At 40.5% G+C, this 17,200-nt stretch overlaps 1 protein-coding gene across 4 annotated transcripts in view; it reads left to right on the top strand.

Moving 5' to 3' along the window:
- The window catches only part of LOC115350857 (cytosolic phospholipase A2 beta-like), a 58,161-nt gene that overhangs the window by 8,612 nt on the left and 32,349 nt on the right, over nucleotides 1–17,200 (top strand). Inside the window, exons 1-2 of one of the 4 annotated variants that reach the window (XM_030036905.2) lie at nucleotides 1,834–1,925; nucleotides 15,746–15,957. In XM_030036905.2, the coding sequence (XP_029892765.1) occupies nucleotides 15,937–15,957 (21 nt within the window). In that variant the 5' untranslated portion in view covers nucleotides 1,834–1,925; nucleotides 15,746–15,936. Of the gene's footprint in view, nucleotides 1–1,833; nucleotides 1,926–13,913; nucleotides 15,958–17,200 lie in introns of those variants that run through there. The other 3 variants (XM_030036914.2, XM_041129258.1, XM_041129269.1) reach the window with 3 other exon arrangements.

Below are 17,200 nucleotides of genomic sequence, written 5' to 3'. Positions count from 1 at the left end.
CTTGGATATGGAATATTAAAGATAAGATTTGATGTGAGATGATCTAGTTCTTCTACTGCTTGCTTAAATAGTATATTGTGTTTTTGCAAATGAGGTGTAGCAGTTTGTCATGAGAACTGGAATTTTCTTCCAGCTCTGAAGAGGAATGTGGCTCTCCAGAGTAAAAAGCATTTACAGTTGCAGAAACAATAGTATACACGTCCTTTCTGAGCCTTTTCAGAAGGCTCAGCTACCACAGTTGGATCTCACACAGTAGGTTTAGACTTTTGCAGTTGGCCCTTACCCTTCCATTCTCCTGGATCTCAGGCACATCAGCTGTGCAAGCTGCGGCATCTCTCCTGCACTACGCTGTGCCATGTCAGATGAGTCGCTGCTGACACGCAGCACAGTGTGAAGGACTCTTCTCCTGACGTGACTATACCAAATGTCTCCCCTGACAAATTGCTTTGCTGTCAGGAACGTTGGAAATTAAAAAACTTGAGACACCTTCCTCGTCCTCTGAAGGAACAAATGCTGATGTTAAGGAGGGTCTATGCCTGGCATCACAGACTCACTGAGCGACTGCAACCACATGACTTCACGTTCTTCAATTTTTTCTTGACTTTGCAAATGGATTAGCTGTAAATCTGCCCAGAGCTTTGCACTGCCACAGCAGTAACAGTTATTATTATGATTGTTGAAATACACTGCTAAGTCTCACAGAGATAGTTCAGCTGGCTGTGTATTTCTCTGAATATTTTAGTATTATAAGAAAGTATAAAGTCGCCACTGTCACAAGATTTGAGGTTCCATTTATACAATCAATGCAATGCAATTAGCCTCCTCAAAAACAGGGAACAGGCAAACATAACCTTCAATTGCTAGCTGGGAACCCTCATTCTGCTATGCCATATCCTGAAGAAAATACAGTATATCTTGGAAACTCTAACCAGAGTCTAAGTGCAGGATGCTTTGGTTTACTTTAGCATACAAGGATTAGGGAGAAAATACTTCAGTGATTTGGGTGTATAATGGTGGTTGAGGCTTTAGTAGTGAAGGAGGACTGATATTTGTCTCCAGTCAGACATGTTGAGGGAACCTTTCAGCTATGCATGCCTTCCTGTGGGCTCTCCCAAATACGTATCCAAGCTCAGAGCAGCTGCCTTGTTAAGCTCAGAGCTCTCAAGCCTGCTTGTACCTGGTATGTCTCTGTTCCTTCCTTGCACATGCATTTCAGATTGTCAGCATTTCAAGGTTTGTTTGTATGTCTTCATTGCTGGAGTGTCTTGGGAGTGAACACTGATGGAAGCACGTGTAGTTGAGGTATAAGGAAGGAACGTGGGGTTACTAGCAGAGGGGTTCCCAGCTTGCTTTTCAATGTGATTGCAGCCATACTAAGCTTTTTCCTGGTATTCCAAAATGCTATGTAAGCAGTCACTGCAACTGAAGTCTGTATTGTTTCAAGGGAACAGCATAACCACTTTGACATACAGCTGTTTTATTTAATTTGACGAGATGGAACAACCCCATTTTGATTCAGAATACAGCCAATTGTAACACATTTTTTTTTCAAGCCAGAAAAATTCTACCATCAATATACAAGCTTTACACTTGGGAAGATGGAGAGGAAAATTTTATCATCAATGTGCAAAACCGTAGAATAATTTATAATGATTCTCCTTCCCAGCTGTAAAGGGTATGTCTTTTTTCAGTGTATACTGTCATATTCAAATGCTGGCTAAGTGTGTGTTTTGCTTTCCAGTATGGATGATTCTCTTGGCAGCAGGGGAGCATTCTGTAGCCTTTATTACAAAATTCTACTCCTTTAAACTATGGGTTTCACCCCCTCTGCAGGGCTGCCTCCAGTCCCTACCCAGGCCTGTCCATGGACAGCACTTCCATTAGCAATGACAATGACATTGAAGTGTGCAGCTTATGAGTCACAGGTAAGAAAGCTAAGGAGAGAAAACATGGGTCTGAATACAAAAGAGGACTGAGCTGCTCAAAGCATGGTCACTGCACCTGTATACCAGGGAGACATGTACACTGTCCTCCTAGTCTAGGGGAAAAATTGCTGTCACTGTAGTAAAGTAAAATTAACAGGTCACAAGATGGCAGCATAATCTCACTAGTCAGGGTGACAAAACTAGAGGGATCAGGTCATTAATCTTCCTCAACTCAAACTCCTATTTTGAATAATCAGAGTCCTGTGTCTAACTTGCTGGTGCTTCCCAGGCTCTAAACTACTATGTATCTAGGTGAAACTATTATGTACGTAGGTGAAAATCCTGTTACAGCATTTTTCAAACTAACTTATTTAATTTAAATTCAGGTGCACTGTGATAGTGTTGAAATAAATTGCTTACCTGGAGTTCAATACTGAACAAAAAATTACATGAGAATGTTATCTAACTAATCAATAAAAAAAGCAACATTTATGGTACATTGACTTTGCAAAGCCTATGCAACTGAGAGTCACGTTTGTTATATTTTCCCTTCCTTTCTGCTCTTGAGAGCAAGATATTCTGAACCCTGCCTCAAAATACACATTTCTTACTGAACATTAATTTTTTATAGTAGTACTGAGTGAATATATTCTCTGTGAAGAGCTTATTTAATATATTTTTCTCTTTCTCTTTGAGGAATATGTAGGTAATCTGTATTCAGTTTTCGTCTGCCTATTTGCCTGCCTGTCTCTGTCTCTTTCAAGAGATCTGCTCATTCTTCATGAGCTGTACCTTTTGAATGTGCAGTACTTGATTTGGAAAAAACAGAACTCTGCTAGGGAGAGATGATTCATCACATCAGCCACCATATTATGTAACACAGAGTGATAACAACTACTGAGAACATTCCTAGTAGCAATATTCCCACTTATGAATTTAAATATTTTCCTCAGGAATGTCTGTAAAAATAAATGGAGGTATCTGCGTATACTTGGAAGGAAAACAAGCCATGAGAGCAAGGCAAAAATGTCTCCATTTTCAAAATTAATTGCAATATTTTGTGATATTACTGCAGAATTAAACCATAGATAGTTAGATACATCTTCCAGGTGCACTTTTTTGAGAAGAATGTAGAATCATAGTTCTACCAGTTGCTTGCATCTACCAAGTGAATATGATGTTTTGGCACGCGTGCAAACTGTGTTTATGGGTATTTACTTGCTGAACTTACAGGCATGTTTTCAGACAGCACTTTTGCAAACATTGGACTTTTGAACATATGCTGAAATCCCAAATGGTCATTGGCTTTGGTTTTGTATACCTGTTCAGATGACAATTGTTCTATCCAAGTTTACTCACACCAGTCAATACAGTTGCATCTGAGCACCCATAAGCTAAATTTAATAAAGCAAAAGAAAAATGAGAAAATTGTACACTGCCCTTTCCATTAGCACGTCATTTCTGGGCTAAGCAATTGGCCACATGGTGTCACTGTGTCTTAAGGCAGCAAAACCTCTATCAATAAAGCCTTTAACAATTCCAAGTTTTCAAAGTATCCCAACCATGTGATATTATCTAAGGAGATGCTTCAGCAAAAATGGCAAGGTCACGGAAGCTTCACTGTAGGAGTGTTTTAGGAAGATATTTTGTACAAAGCATCTGTTTCCTGGCTTCTTGTACCTTCCTGAAATACTTCACAAATATTTTTAGCCCAGAAGCGCTTGTTCTCCAGATGTCTGCATTTGGGAGCATGATTATGTGGAAAGCTTTAACTTAAATTGTTGCAAGTCAGAGATTTAAAAATTCAGTGGTGCTGGACTCATCCTACACTTTAGTCATAGTCCTTCTTCTCTTCTCGTTCTGTCTTTTTGTATCTGAATGCACAACTTCCTTTGGCTCTGCTGAGCAGAGGAAACTTGGCCTTATGGAGCTCAGAGCAATATAAACTGCAGCTCCTGGGAGCCACAAAATGCCATTTAATCCCTGCTAGTTCTGAAGAATGCTTTGCACAACACACCTGCCTGAAGAGAGCTGTGCCAAAAGCTGATGTATTGGGTGTTTAACGAGTTTCGTAATGTACAGCTATAGCAACACCGAGACAAACAGTTGTGTACAGATATAGTATGAGCCTTAGCCAAGAAGATGATATCTGGCTCAGGGCGTATTGAAAGATTGCGAAATCTGTAGTAAGTGTCGGTGTGCACTGTTTCTTCTGTAAAATGGTAAGTGAGCCTAGAGTAGCCAGGCCTTATGCTAACATCCTGATAGCCTGCGTAGGTTAGATTAAGATTTCATAGAAAGGATAAATATCTGGAAATTACTTACCACCCAGTAGAGTGCTTTGTTTTGATTGCTAGGACATTAGGTAGTTGCAATGCTTTTCCTAAGTCAGCTGTTCTGCTTTGTATGAAGCTTACTCCCTGCATAGCTGCTGAGAATGATAGCGCTGTTTTAAGATCCATATTTCTTAGTGATAGTTTTGCTACGGATTTTGTTTGGGCCAGGAGTTCACTTGTAATAGACCTGTTTTGATGGCCATATCTTTAATTTAAGTGCACAGTCAAGTCATATTTAGCGTTATTAGGTCTACAAAGCATGGCTCTGTGAAAATTCGGTATGAATTTTGGTGCAATAGTATGAACTGAGGAAATGGCTGTGTTAGTCTGGTCTTGAATGTGACATGAGACTAAGTGCTAAATAAAAACTGGACTGTTGGATCTCACAGGCTAGAGTAGAGCAGAGGTACCTTAGAGTATGCGACTCCCTTGAAGAGACAGCGAGAGCATACAGGGTTGGTTCAGAAGACCAGAAGACATTTCTAAGTAGCAGATTAAGTTGTGTTTCTGCTTGTTACTTGCAATGTAACAACAGCTTAGAAGTATGATCAATGATGTTTATTTAGGAACGCTTACTTGAATATGATTTTGGGCTATGATTCCTCCCCTTTCCCCCTCACCATTGCTTCTTTAATTATCTTAAGTGGAAAAATTCTCCATTGACCTTTGTGCTGGTGGTGGCCCTTAGTATGGGAGCTTCTGCAGAGAGTAAAACATGATATGGTTCGTCCTGGGGGAAGAAGAGCCTGAAGCAGAAAGTAGCGTTGAACAGTAATGCAGAAAAGCAGATGGGGTCTAGTGTACGAGAAGGTGGTACAAACAAACCTGGGAGTAAATCAGGCATGTTGCCAGAACAATTTGTCCTTGTTCCGCAAATCTTGGAAATTGCTGACCTCATTATCTAGACACAAAATGTCTCTTGGTAGTGTGCAAGGGAGTTCTATCATAACTATAATTATCCTAATGGCACTGCTACCATGATGGTATATAAACTACAAACAGGAAAGGCTGAAACCCACTGACACAGATGAGATGCAAATGAAGGGCTGGTGCCTCTGCTAGAGGAATACGATAAGAAATGGAAACTGGCTGAAGAAATCCCTCAAGATCTGTCTCCAGGAACTGCCTTCAAAATGTTTGCTCAGGGAAGAAAGGTGTGAAGAAGGGGAAGGATGTGTGTTTCCTCTCCTTGTGGTTTTATGAACTCCAGGCCCTGGAACCAAGGCTCCTTCTGAGAAGGCTTTCATATGTTGTCCTGTGCAATGTATTTTCTGGGAAGCTCCATATTTGTTGGAAGAGGTACACTATATATCATTGCCAATGGAGTTTAGTTTCTAACACTATTAGACTACAGAGTGAGTCTCCTTGAAATAATGGGGACAGCTTGTCTCTTCATGTGAACCTTTTTTATAAAGCACATAGACTATCACTGCCTATGGATATTAGTCAACTACAGGCTTCTAATATATATTTGAGATGTAAAGAAAAGCTTGATGCATGGAAGAAAAAGAGATTTTTAAAGCTAAGGCCAGCTATGGTTATTTAGTGTGACCTACACAATGCATGCATTTTTTTCAGTAATTCCTGAATCAAGCTCCTAATGTCTGATTGAGCTACACATTATAGACAATCATCCAGGCTTGATTTAAATTTAGCTATCATGTGGGAAGGAAATGTGGTGTGGGGGCTGAGAAAAGCCAGGAGTCACAATGTGAAAGGAAGGTGTAGGAGGGAAAATGCATAGTTTAGCTATAACACAGGTTTCAAGGATCAGAAATAGAATTTATTGTCATTTATGGTACTGTGGCACTGCGAAAAGTCAACAGAGAAGTGAGCCCCATTTTGCTGAAAGTGATAAAAGTTCCCAGATAAGCTGCAGACCTCACTCAGAAAAAAACCCAGCAATCTAAATAGATTACATGAACACCAATGCAAACACCAACACAAATGAGAAAGTAGAAGCAAAAGGACAGGAGTTAAACAATAATTAAGCCTATGAATAAAATATGATATGTTTGGTTTTCATGGGGAGCAGAGAGGAGAGACTGGGATAATATTTTGTGCATATTCCTTTGTCTTTTGTTTGGTTGTGCTCCAATTCATCAAACACTTGTGCACCTGAGATGGCACTTTGACTGTGAATTATCCTATTAATATCAGCTAGACTATTCCTGAGAGAAGCATATGCAAGTGTCTGAGAGGATCAAAGCTTTTGACTTTTCAAATGCATGAGATAACTACTAAATGGATAGCAGAAAAGCTGGTATTGTCTAACCACAAAACCTACTAATGAATTACCCGTAGCTGCAGATCAGGAAGATGTCTGAATCTTTTCAGCACATCTTTTTCCAACAGCAAACAGAGAACTTTGAACTTTCAGAGTTTTACTGTAGGTTGGATTTTGACTGGCTGAATTTTGACTAGCTCCCCTCAGTAATCTGGAGTGTAGTGTAAGAGATGAGGATTTTACTTTTGCTCAGCACCACACAGGTAGCAGTAAAAACCCCAAGATGCTCTGTTGTCAGTATGTTTTGTGTTAGACACTGTCCTGACACAGACAGACCACATAATGGTGATGACTATGTATGTCAGAAGGAAGGAATTAAGGCTTGAATGATCACAACCAGAACTCAAATTAAGAAATCAAATAGATTCTTCTGTCTCTAGAGGCTGAAATGGATTGGCATTTGTTCATCTGTACAGTTCTTTCAAAATGTTAGGTATAAAAGGAATTGTTAATAGACAGTTATTAAGATCTGTTCCCATTTAGGAAAGCATCAAATAGCTTTACAGTATCTTTGTTTCTTGGTTTTGCAACGGATACTGTAATATATTCTGTTGAAGTTATTAATATAGACTTCCTAGTACATGAGTATATTGAATGAAAATTAAGCTGCCCTGCTCACTACTTCTTACAGACTGTCCATGGTACCGAGTGAAACCATTAATTAGTTTTCTGACTCCCAGGTTATTCCCCACAGAATTGAAGGATGTTTTGCTGGGGACAAGTGAACAGCATTTAGCTGCATCTGTAATAATGTAATACAACCATTCATTTAATTTGATTCAGAGCCACATAAGACTAGACAGTGTCCTATATGGACAGCGTCTTCAAGTATGAATTCAGAGGGTGGGACACATTTCTGACCCATGCTATGGCTGCTGGATGTTTTGGTGCTCTCTGGACCAGGTGTAAAATGATGTCTCCCATGATACAGACACTTGGTGGGGAATACACTAAATTTCTCCGAACATTGACAGTGTCAGTGTACAATGTTTGGGTTCATAAATGGAAGGTGTCTAAAAGGGATGTTTTCAAATGATGATTATTTGGACGAAGGGCCAGAAATATTCTGTAACAATAGAATCATGATAATTTTTCTTTGCATTTCTAGTTTGTCTTTCCTCTGAGTTGCTCCAGTTTCCCTGATCTAAGGTGAACTGTCTGTTGCTACTTTCGTTTTACACTACAAATTGCTTGCTAACTTGCCTAAGATGTGCAGAGAATTTATGACAGAGCCAAGGAGTATTCAAATAGAGCAGGGGGTACATTACCATTTTAATTCTCATTTCCTCTCTCCTCTTTTTCCTGTAAGCAAGATCATGCAGTTGTTGCACAAGGCATTCCATGTTCCACATATCTGTCCATGTTGTCAGCTGTTTGTGTATCAAGTCTGAGGAGGAGGAAGAAATATGAGGTGTGTTAGCAGCAGTCAGGTACTTCCCATTCACAGTTTTAGCATACATGAGGAAGTGATGTCTGATGAATAGAGCTGATCATAAGTTTTCTGATGCAACGCTTCTCCTTTTGAAAATGTTGATTGGATTCGGTATTGCTGGGTTGGCTGGTTCTCCAGCTTCATGGTAAACCTGCTTGGAAAGTTGTCATGCTGTTGTAAACCTTGTGGACCCACCTGGCCTGTTCTACTGGCTACCCACCATTCTGTGATGCCATGACACTGCTGGCTTCTCCCAGTTACCAGGGGCTACCCCCTAGGCTGGTCAGCAGTTGAATGAGCTGTCCATTAGATATCCTTCAGCTGTTGCCTTTGAGCTTTCTAGATCTCTTAGTTTTGAAGCACCTAGCCTGCCCAGGCGACTGCCTAGCCAACCATGTGGTAGCAAAACAGCTATGTAGGCAGGGTCCTGGCATGTGAACTGAGGCATCACACCAGAAATGTTTCAAAATCTTTCTTATATATGTGAGCAAAACCTCTTTGGGAAGGGTGAGGGGAGGTGTGCCAACATGATTTCCTCTATGGGGTGAACATTCCAGTTCCCAGCACTGGTGCAGGTAAGTCACGGGACGTTTTACCTTTTTGCGGTTCAGGGCTTGCTTGCTAGTACTTGGCTGACAAATGCATTCAGTATGTGCGTGAGTACACAGTAGGGAAGACCAACAATTAGTGGATTTGAATCATACGAGGTGAGGGTCTCTGCTGCTTTGCAATGTATCTATTGTGTGGGGAAAGATTGCAGAGTGCAAATTGCGCATGTTGGAAGAGGAGGCACCATTGCTGGTTTGTGCTCCGCTGCATTGGCAGGCTGTGGGTGAGGCTTGATTCCTGGAGGTATTTATGGGAGAGGTCACCATCTGAAATCTAGTCTTCCATCAGATCTCTACCCCTGGAAGCTAGAGTCTCTGAGCAAGTGCATCTCCTCCAGCCCAGAGTCTCCCTGGTTAGGCCCAGGAGACCTAATTTTGGACCTTTGGCACATAGATCTGGATCTTCTGGCAAAGGAGTCAGTGTAGGTAGCTTATTTTAATGTTCCTCTCTGAACAGACTCAATGCCTCTCATGACCTACACAGAAATTTTCTGGCTTGTTGGCCATATCGTGTCTCACTTGCCACATAAACCATGAATGTTGGAGGCCTAAGGTTAAAAACACCGTAGTTCATTGAGATGCTGAAGGCTATAAATTTATATTGGCTTTGGTGTGAGTTTCTATTCTGGGCTTTCACGTTTCAAGAAGCATTGTACAAAAATCTTAGGAGCTTCAGAAGTCTCAAGGTATTATATGAATTAAGAGGTTAAAACAGATCTCTGCCTGTGAAAAATCCGTTTTCTACTAGAATGAAAGCATTTAAAATTGCAGTCAAGTGTTATGTTTTATGTGCTGCTGAAACAGAAGAATTAAACCAGACCTAATATGCATGCATAGAGACATTCAGAGATAGTATCAGGCCCCATGGATGACTCTGCCTTGGCACAGGTTAGACTAGCTTTCCTGATACCAACTGAGACGCTCAGTGTGTTTCATGTGCCAGGCTGTCTGCTCACACTTGTCTGCCTTCTATACTAGGTTAAGGGGAGCAGGTGACAGAAAGCTGCTTTCATACTGCTGGAATAAAGCTGAGAGTGCTCTCAGTAAGGTGAATTCCCAGTCGCACTATAAGGAAGACTTTCTGACTTCTTTTTGTCACAAGAATGGTACAAATGGACTAGAAGAACAAACACATACCTAAACAAGAAATTTTTCTCATCAGAAATATTTTCTGTAGGGATAAGTATCAATGCAGAAGGAGGCTTTGCATTAAAATCCTCATGACTCTGTAGAACCCATAAAGTCCTCATGAAGTAGTCTTCTGCCGTCAGAGGTTACAATCCGGCAGGAGTGAGTCACAGCGTTCTTAATTGCTGTAAATAAGCTTGCAAGGCTCATAACTCATAATAGCTGTAATGGCTAAGTCAAACTCTGGTTATTCTGCTTTAAATTTTTCCCATAGCTTGGTTGATATCTAGAGATTTTGTATTAAAAAAGAAAAACAAACAACAGATACAATGATGAACACAAGTGAAGGAAGGGAAAAATTTAGTTTTCAATTTTGACAGCCTTGCAATAACCTTAGAAGAACTGTACAAAGAGGCAGTAAAAAGCCCCATGACTTTCTGGTGTTGGGGGTCAATGAATTGTGATGATCTACTCGCAGGGATGTGCGCTGAATTGTCTGATGTCTTTTCCACCTCTGGTACTCATTTTCCTATGAGTCTTGATGCTTTAGGCAGCTCTTATGGACAATGCTGTTTGCCCATGGTCAGATTCCCACTACTGAACGCAAGGTGAGTTTCTATGTTCTAGTAAGCTGAGGTAATGGCTACATGCCACTAGAGAAGGGCAGTCCTGGAAATTCCTGAGAAAAAAGGAAAAGAGACATTTTCTATTGCTTCAGCTCCTCAAATGAGCTCTGCATTTGGCCAGAAGAGTGCCAGAGCCAATACTGTGGGGTAGGGGCAGAACTCTCTAAGCTTGGGTCTGGGATGGGAGCAAGACCTCCTCTTTAGTGACAACTAGCTCTTAGATGAGTTTTGCTGCAACATGAAACTTCACCCTCAGCTATTTTTAAGACTTGAGCATTTTCAGATATTTACCAAGGATTCTGTGCCAGTATTCACTTCTTCTTTGCCTGCTACAAAGGCATACTTTGCAGGTACTTCCAAAGCTACTGGTCATATACTTGGATGTATTCAGTTCACTCTGAATTGGCTGTTTCTGTATTTCTTTGCCCTTTCTCTATGCTCAGATGAGTGGTTTTCTTTCATTTACACTTCACGAAAGACTTCCAGATTACTTAAGCTAGGACATAGGTTGGCTGATGCTAGCTTTATTTAAAAAGCCTACCCATTAACTAGACTCACCTACAGAATAACATAGTGAAGATACCTGCTACTGTCTTTAGTCTTGTTAATTTTGGAGGGCTACTTACAGGATAAATTACTGCTAGGAATGAATGAATGAAACCCTTAATTACTTGCATGTTATTTGAAATAAATCCTTGTATATTTTTTATCCCTTTCTGAGCCAACATCTAAGGGCTGTGCCTTGAATAAAATCACGTACAGGGCTGAAAGAGGATTTGACACAGCAACAGGATTAGAAAGGAAATACTGCTATGTGTGTCATACAATCACAGTAACCTTTGTTTTTTAATTACTTTCGCCCAGTATAATAACATTCAGTAGCAAACATTTCCTTAGTAGGTCTTGCCCCAAAGAACTTACAGTCACAGAGAGTGAAAAACAGTAGGAGAAAACAAGACTTACTTTCTTGATTCTAAAAATGTCACTATTAAAAAAATATAAGAGGTTGGTGGCAACTAAGAAAGAAACTCTTCTCTTGATAATTTGAAGGTAAATACCATAACCATAAGTCAAGGCTTCCTGTCAGCCAAGTGGTGAAGTGTAATACTTACCTAACTCTTCTGAGGTCTTTACTCAAGCAATTTCATACTGACATCAGTGTCAGACTACTTGAATAAGATCTGAAGATAAATGTCTCAGAAACTGGCTCGAGTGGAATGACATTGAAATACCTTACTCAATTATTTCAATTAGATGCTGTGCAATCACTTGGTTTAAAATAAAAGAACAATTTCTAAACATAAACACAGAGGGTTTCAATGTGTGGCTTTACATTGACGTGTCTTGGAAAGATAACACTCCAGTCCTCAGATACCCCAGGTAACTAATAAGCAGCTTCCTCCCATCTTGAAGCTGCAAAGATCACTATCTTGCCATATTTACAACCACACCTGCAAAGTATCTAAGGAAATTAGCAGCTCTCTCGCTCTGGCCAGGAAAAAGAGCCAGTGATACTGGCTTTACTGTATGATATCTTTATTTAAGATTGCAGTGGTTCAGGAGATAGGTAAGACGATATAGCACCTTTTACTTTTCTGAAACAGGTTTCGATCTTGTTGCCAGAAGGATGGTTCATTTACAAATGCTGCTATCACCTGCTACTCACATAGAGGACTTGGTATTTTGTTCTAATTAACAACAAGTGTGCTGAAAATGGTTGTTTGGAAAGCATTCAAAGATCTAAAATAATTTCAAACTAGCTGTGTTGTTTTGCTCACAAAGAATGGGGGGGGGGAAACAGTAAAAAAATTAGGAAGCTTTTATTTCAAAATTAAATACTACAGTTTTGAAAGGTCCCCAAATCTGGTGTTTCTGAAGCTTTGCTTTATAGCTTCTGGTTTCACATGGCAATGTTGAATTGAAAAACAGAGATATATTTTAATACTTTTTAAAATTATGTTTTACAGTGGTTAAATAACCCAAATGTGAAAAAAAATAGTTTGGGGATTAGCTGAGAACATTTTGAAAGTTTTTGGTTTGAATTTGACTATAGACCATTATTTTCTCAGATTACTATAATTTTTCTAACCTAGCCACTGAACTGAACAAGGTACAAACCAATTTATGAGGCAAAGAGGAAGCAACTGTTATCTCCCATTGTCACTGTCTGGCCCAACAAGAAGTCTCCACAAAGCTGCACTGTCTTCCACCTCCGTCTCCTCAATGGTGTGGCTGCATCTAGCCCTGGGAAGATCCATCATTTATCTCTGCTTAACAGCTTTCATGGGATGAATAAACAAATGTTCTCAAACAAAATCATGGGAGATTTATATTTATAGGAGGGTGTTTCAGTAATTGCCATCCTTGCTTGTGAAGCTGTCAGGATCAAGCACGGAAGGACTATGAAGACAGTGCTTCACTGAGGGCAGTTTTTTGTACACCAAAGCTGAGACAGGTTTGTGTGAAATTTTGCTGCGCTGTTGCTATTGCTGGGGTAAATAACGAACTCCACTAAATGAGTCTTCAGTACCTGTTTTAAGTTCTGTCCCAGTTAGCTTTTAAGTTTATGCCAGCAGAAGGATGATCCAAATCACAGCCATTTAGAGTTGCTACCACTCTGCTGCTTGGTTTCTGGCAGCTCAGCTGTGACTCTGAGTAGGTTCTTGCAAGGGGCTGTTAGTGAGCAGCCCACTGGGTGAGCTGCATGAAGCTGAACACTGTATTCATTAACTTTTATTTCTTGCATACTGGGAGGACCATAGGCTTGCATTCCTTCCGTTCTGATGCTGTTTCATGTAGTATTTTGTGTGCATTATCTGAGTGCCAACAGGTGGCGTATGAAGCAATTTAACCTCAGTGTAATTTGATATGTCTTTTTCTCTCTCTTCCCCCCCCCCCTCATGGCTTATTTCCAATTACTTTCTTAATATGAATTCAGAAAAGAAATAAGATTCAGTCATGAAGGTGGAATGAGACCAGCTTAATTAACCCGTAAAATCTTTCTAGAATCCCTCTTCTCTTTGTCTCCTGAACAGCCTTTTGCAAACTGAAACCGCAGATAGAGTGTTATATTTTCTGAATCCAACTCCACTAGTATAAGCCTGGCATGACTATGTCCTCCCTCTAAAAAGGGGAGGGGAAAGACTTTCTGTATCCCCTTGGAAGATATTGCCTACTATTTAGCTAGTTCACTAATGCATTGTGCTGTGCCCTCTTTGCTTTATTGAACCGTTTAGTTTTCTCCTTCCTTCTTTATGCAGTTGACTTTCTTTGTCTCACTTTCCCCATGCTGTACTTTTTTTTGTGTCTGTAGTAAGGCCTGACATCATGTAGCCCATCTCCCTCATGTCCAGAAGGAAATGGACGTGGTACTTGTCAGCGTGCCTGTTGACAAGCAACGCAAAACGTTTTATGTATTTTGGCCATGCTGATTTACTGGAAACATTAACTTCTTGGAGGGGCTATTGGAAAAATTAGCTCCATAGCTCTCTGAAATAACTTTTGCACCTTGATTTCAAGACATTCTGGGGGCTTTTTTCTTCTTTCCTGTTCCATTAAGACCTGGGTCTCCCTGCTGCAGCTGTTCTGTTTTTAATGTGTTGCTCTGTTTCCAGGCAGACATACCCCTCTTTGAGTGGAGTTCATTTTTCTCCGGCTGTTTTTCCATTTGCCTTCTCTTTAGGAGGTAAATTTGTCAGCCTACTATTTTGGTCTCTCAGTTCCCTACAGCAGCAGAACCTGTGATCAAAGCTGCAACAGCAATATAAAGGAGGAAAACCAAAATTGCTCTGAATATGAGGGTTTTTTCCTTTTTCTCTGCTTTTTTTTCTTATCTTTGGAACGGGGATGCTACAGACTCCTGTGTCCAAGGAAGCACAAAGAAGGGTGCTTGCACCGCAGTCTTGACTGCTCCTGTAAAAATGCCCAAGTAAGGCTGTCAAAACAACGTTACTGCAGGAGCACAAGACTTGCATGGTTAATTGCTCTGAACCCTAGATTGCTTTCTGATGAGTTTGGCTTATTTTCCTGGGAGTGTTATAGCAGTCCTTTGATTTGCTGCACATACACGACGGACCTTTATTTGAGATACCTTTCTTTTTAGTATTGCAAGGATGGCAACCTAACTAAGCACTCAAGTTCTCAGCCTGCTGCTTGGGTAAGCCTGCATCCAGTCCTCACCGCTAGCATGGTGGCTGCGTTGCCAGCCACAGCAGAGTCTTTGAGAAATGTCAGTTTGAGCTGTTGGTTGTCACTTGCATAAGCCCGGGATCATGTGACTAGAACTGATGTTCAATTGGTGACAGTTTTTTGTGGAAAATACTTTAAAAAGTGGTTTAAAAGTGATCCACAGTGTGCATCATCTGAGTTTCAGGAAAAATCCAAACCCAAAGATTTCCGGTAAACCTATTTTCCTAAACAATTATTGTGATTACATTTAATTTAATTTTTTTTCTTCTCTTGCAAAGCCAAACTCATAACTACTATTTAATGAAAATTAACTCTTGACACTCTTCCTTTTCGTCGGTGTAAGGTGTCCACTGGTTGTCTGGTGAGCCTTGGTCCTATCTGATATTACTGTCCCACAGTATCTTACTGCAAAATTATGGTGGCCTCCACAGGCCTTTTCCAAGTCTGGGTCTACACGACATCCAACATGAAATTGCAAGTGTGGATTAAGGTACAGCCGGAACAGATTGCCCGGAGCGATGTCCTGACAGGCACCCCATGGGTTGTCTGTCAGCAGTCCACAGTAGGCATGGGAGAGGTGGAGGAAGCCGTGCCTGTGCCATCTCCAGAGGATGCCTTAGGACCCACCACTGTCACCAGCAAGCTGATGGGGGGAAGCTGATGATAAGAAGCTGGGAGATGTCAAGTTGTCATGTTCTTCTTGTAAGAAGTGTGTAGAAGGGAAAAGCCCAGAAGGTATGCAGCTTTCCCTTTCCCTACCAATATTTATCTCAATTTCACCAGCATCTCTGCATTGGCCAGGTAATCATCCAGTAGGTACGTCAAAGTAAGGAGACTTGATTTACTGGCTGGCAGAAAGATTCCCAATAACATATTAAAACAAGTCCCTGTTGTAGGAAGAGTTGAAAAGAGCATTCAGAATTGGGTTGGTCTCCCACCAGAAATTTTAATAGAAGAGATTCAGCTGTCCCCTCCCTTTGATTTTTTTTTTTTTTTATGGAGTATTTTGTGGAAGAACTTAAAAGCTGCTGAAAATTCAGCTACTGACTAGATAGATGGAAGAGACGGGGAGTGAAGGAAGACTTGCTGAACACGGCAGAATCCACCCAAAAACCTGGCAGGTCAATATTGGGTCAATAACAAATTGTGAGAGGTAATAAAGCGACAGGCAAAGATGTGGTAACTGCAGCTTTCCTCTCACCTCTGACATTGCAGATCTTTCCCTCTAAGACGTGGGCAGACTCTTCTCCACACAGAGGAGGCAGAGGGTGGAGCTCAGCGCCTGTATAAATTATATGTGTCCTTCAGGTTATTTCAGCAGCAACAACAAGCTGTAAGCGTGTTTGTCAGCTGACAGATCCGTTCCCCAAATTGGATTTTCTGTTGCTGTCGCCATCTTGCGTGTCATGGGGAGCCCACCAGCCAAGGTAAGAGAATTGCAGCTCCGCGCTTTGCTGTGGCCCGGCACGTTGCTGTTGGGACCTCCCTGCCCCAGTTCTCGCGAGCAAATTCCCTCCTCTTTGCATCTGCTGAGATGCAGAGACAAACTGCTGCTGGTGCGATGTGGCAGGGTCATCTTGAACTTTGCAAATTTACCGTTTTCCCCTTTTACCTCACAGTAGCTGATATGTGAGTGAACTTCAGCGAAAGCACAGCGAAAACGTGGCCCTTTTCTTTTATCGTGAGGTGTACATGCTGGAGTGAACAGCAGGAAGGAAGAGAGGGCTGGCCTTGATGAGCTTACCTCACTGTAAAATGAAAGTGCGTTACCCCTGCTGCATGCTTTTCTCAGGATAGCACATGTTCGTCGCTTGCCCCAGCTGAAAAAACCCAACAGCTTTTTCTAGCAACAAAGCATAATTTATATTACTTTAGCTGCAGGGGAGAGTTCTACTGAGCTTTTTGGCTGATTTAGCTATCTTTAATGTAATGTTTACAGCGCCTGCGATTCTAGTGGAAGTATTTCATGTCTGGACTTGAGTTTTCTAATAGTAAGTTCCATTCAGAGATTTTAACTGATAGTTTTTAGTATAAATCAACAGAATTATTAGCTGAGAGTTGTTTTCTCGTGTATATCTTTAAAAAGTAATGGATGCAGTTCTGAAATGCAAGATATGAATTATTTACAACTAACTGTTCTTTATGTATCAAACCCTATGTCAAATTTTACAGCAAATAAAAGAAATATGGACATTCATGGGTTTTAAATATAGTGAGAAACAATGTTACATGCTATGGCTTATAGAGAATCATTAATCATTAAGAATAAAGAATACTTACTGTACTTGTGCCATGGTAATATTTGGAGGTGAAGTTAAAAGGTTCAGGAAAATACCAGTAGCTTGAACAGATAGCTCAAATGATAGATTAAAAATATTCAAACATTGGATGCTCAGGGCAAAGAATATAAGTTGTAAATGCAATGTACTTTCTGGATAAAATTTGTATCTAATCTACCTACCTGTTAGATCCAGAGCTATCTATCTTAGATATAAATATTATCTATCAATTTTAAATATCAATGTTATATCTAATAAGATAATTCTGGATCTAATAGATGAATAGATAGCTTAGGTATAATTTTATCTAGAAAGTCTCAATGACAGCGAAAGTTCTTGCATTTCACCCTAATGCTGCAGCTGCTATTCCATGAGTATAGACTGCCAAAAG

Source organism: Aquila chrysaetos, chromosome 2, assembly GCF_900496995.4.
Source record: "Aquila chrysaetos chrysaetos chromosome 2, bAquChr1.4, whole genome shotgun sequence".
In the NCBI taxonomy this organism is placed as follows: Eukaryota; Metazoa; Chordata; class Aves; order Accipitriformes; family Accipitridae; genus Aquila; species Aquila chrysaetos.
Note: the sequence above shows the minus strand (reverse complement) of the source record. Positions and strands in the feature narration are given on the sequence as shown.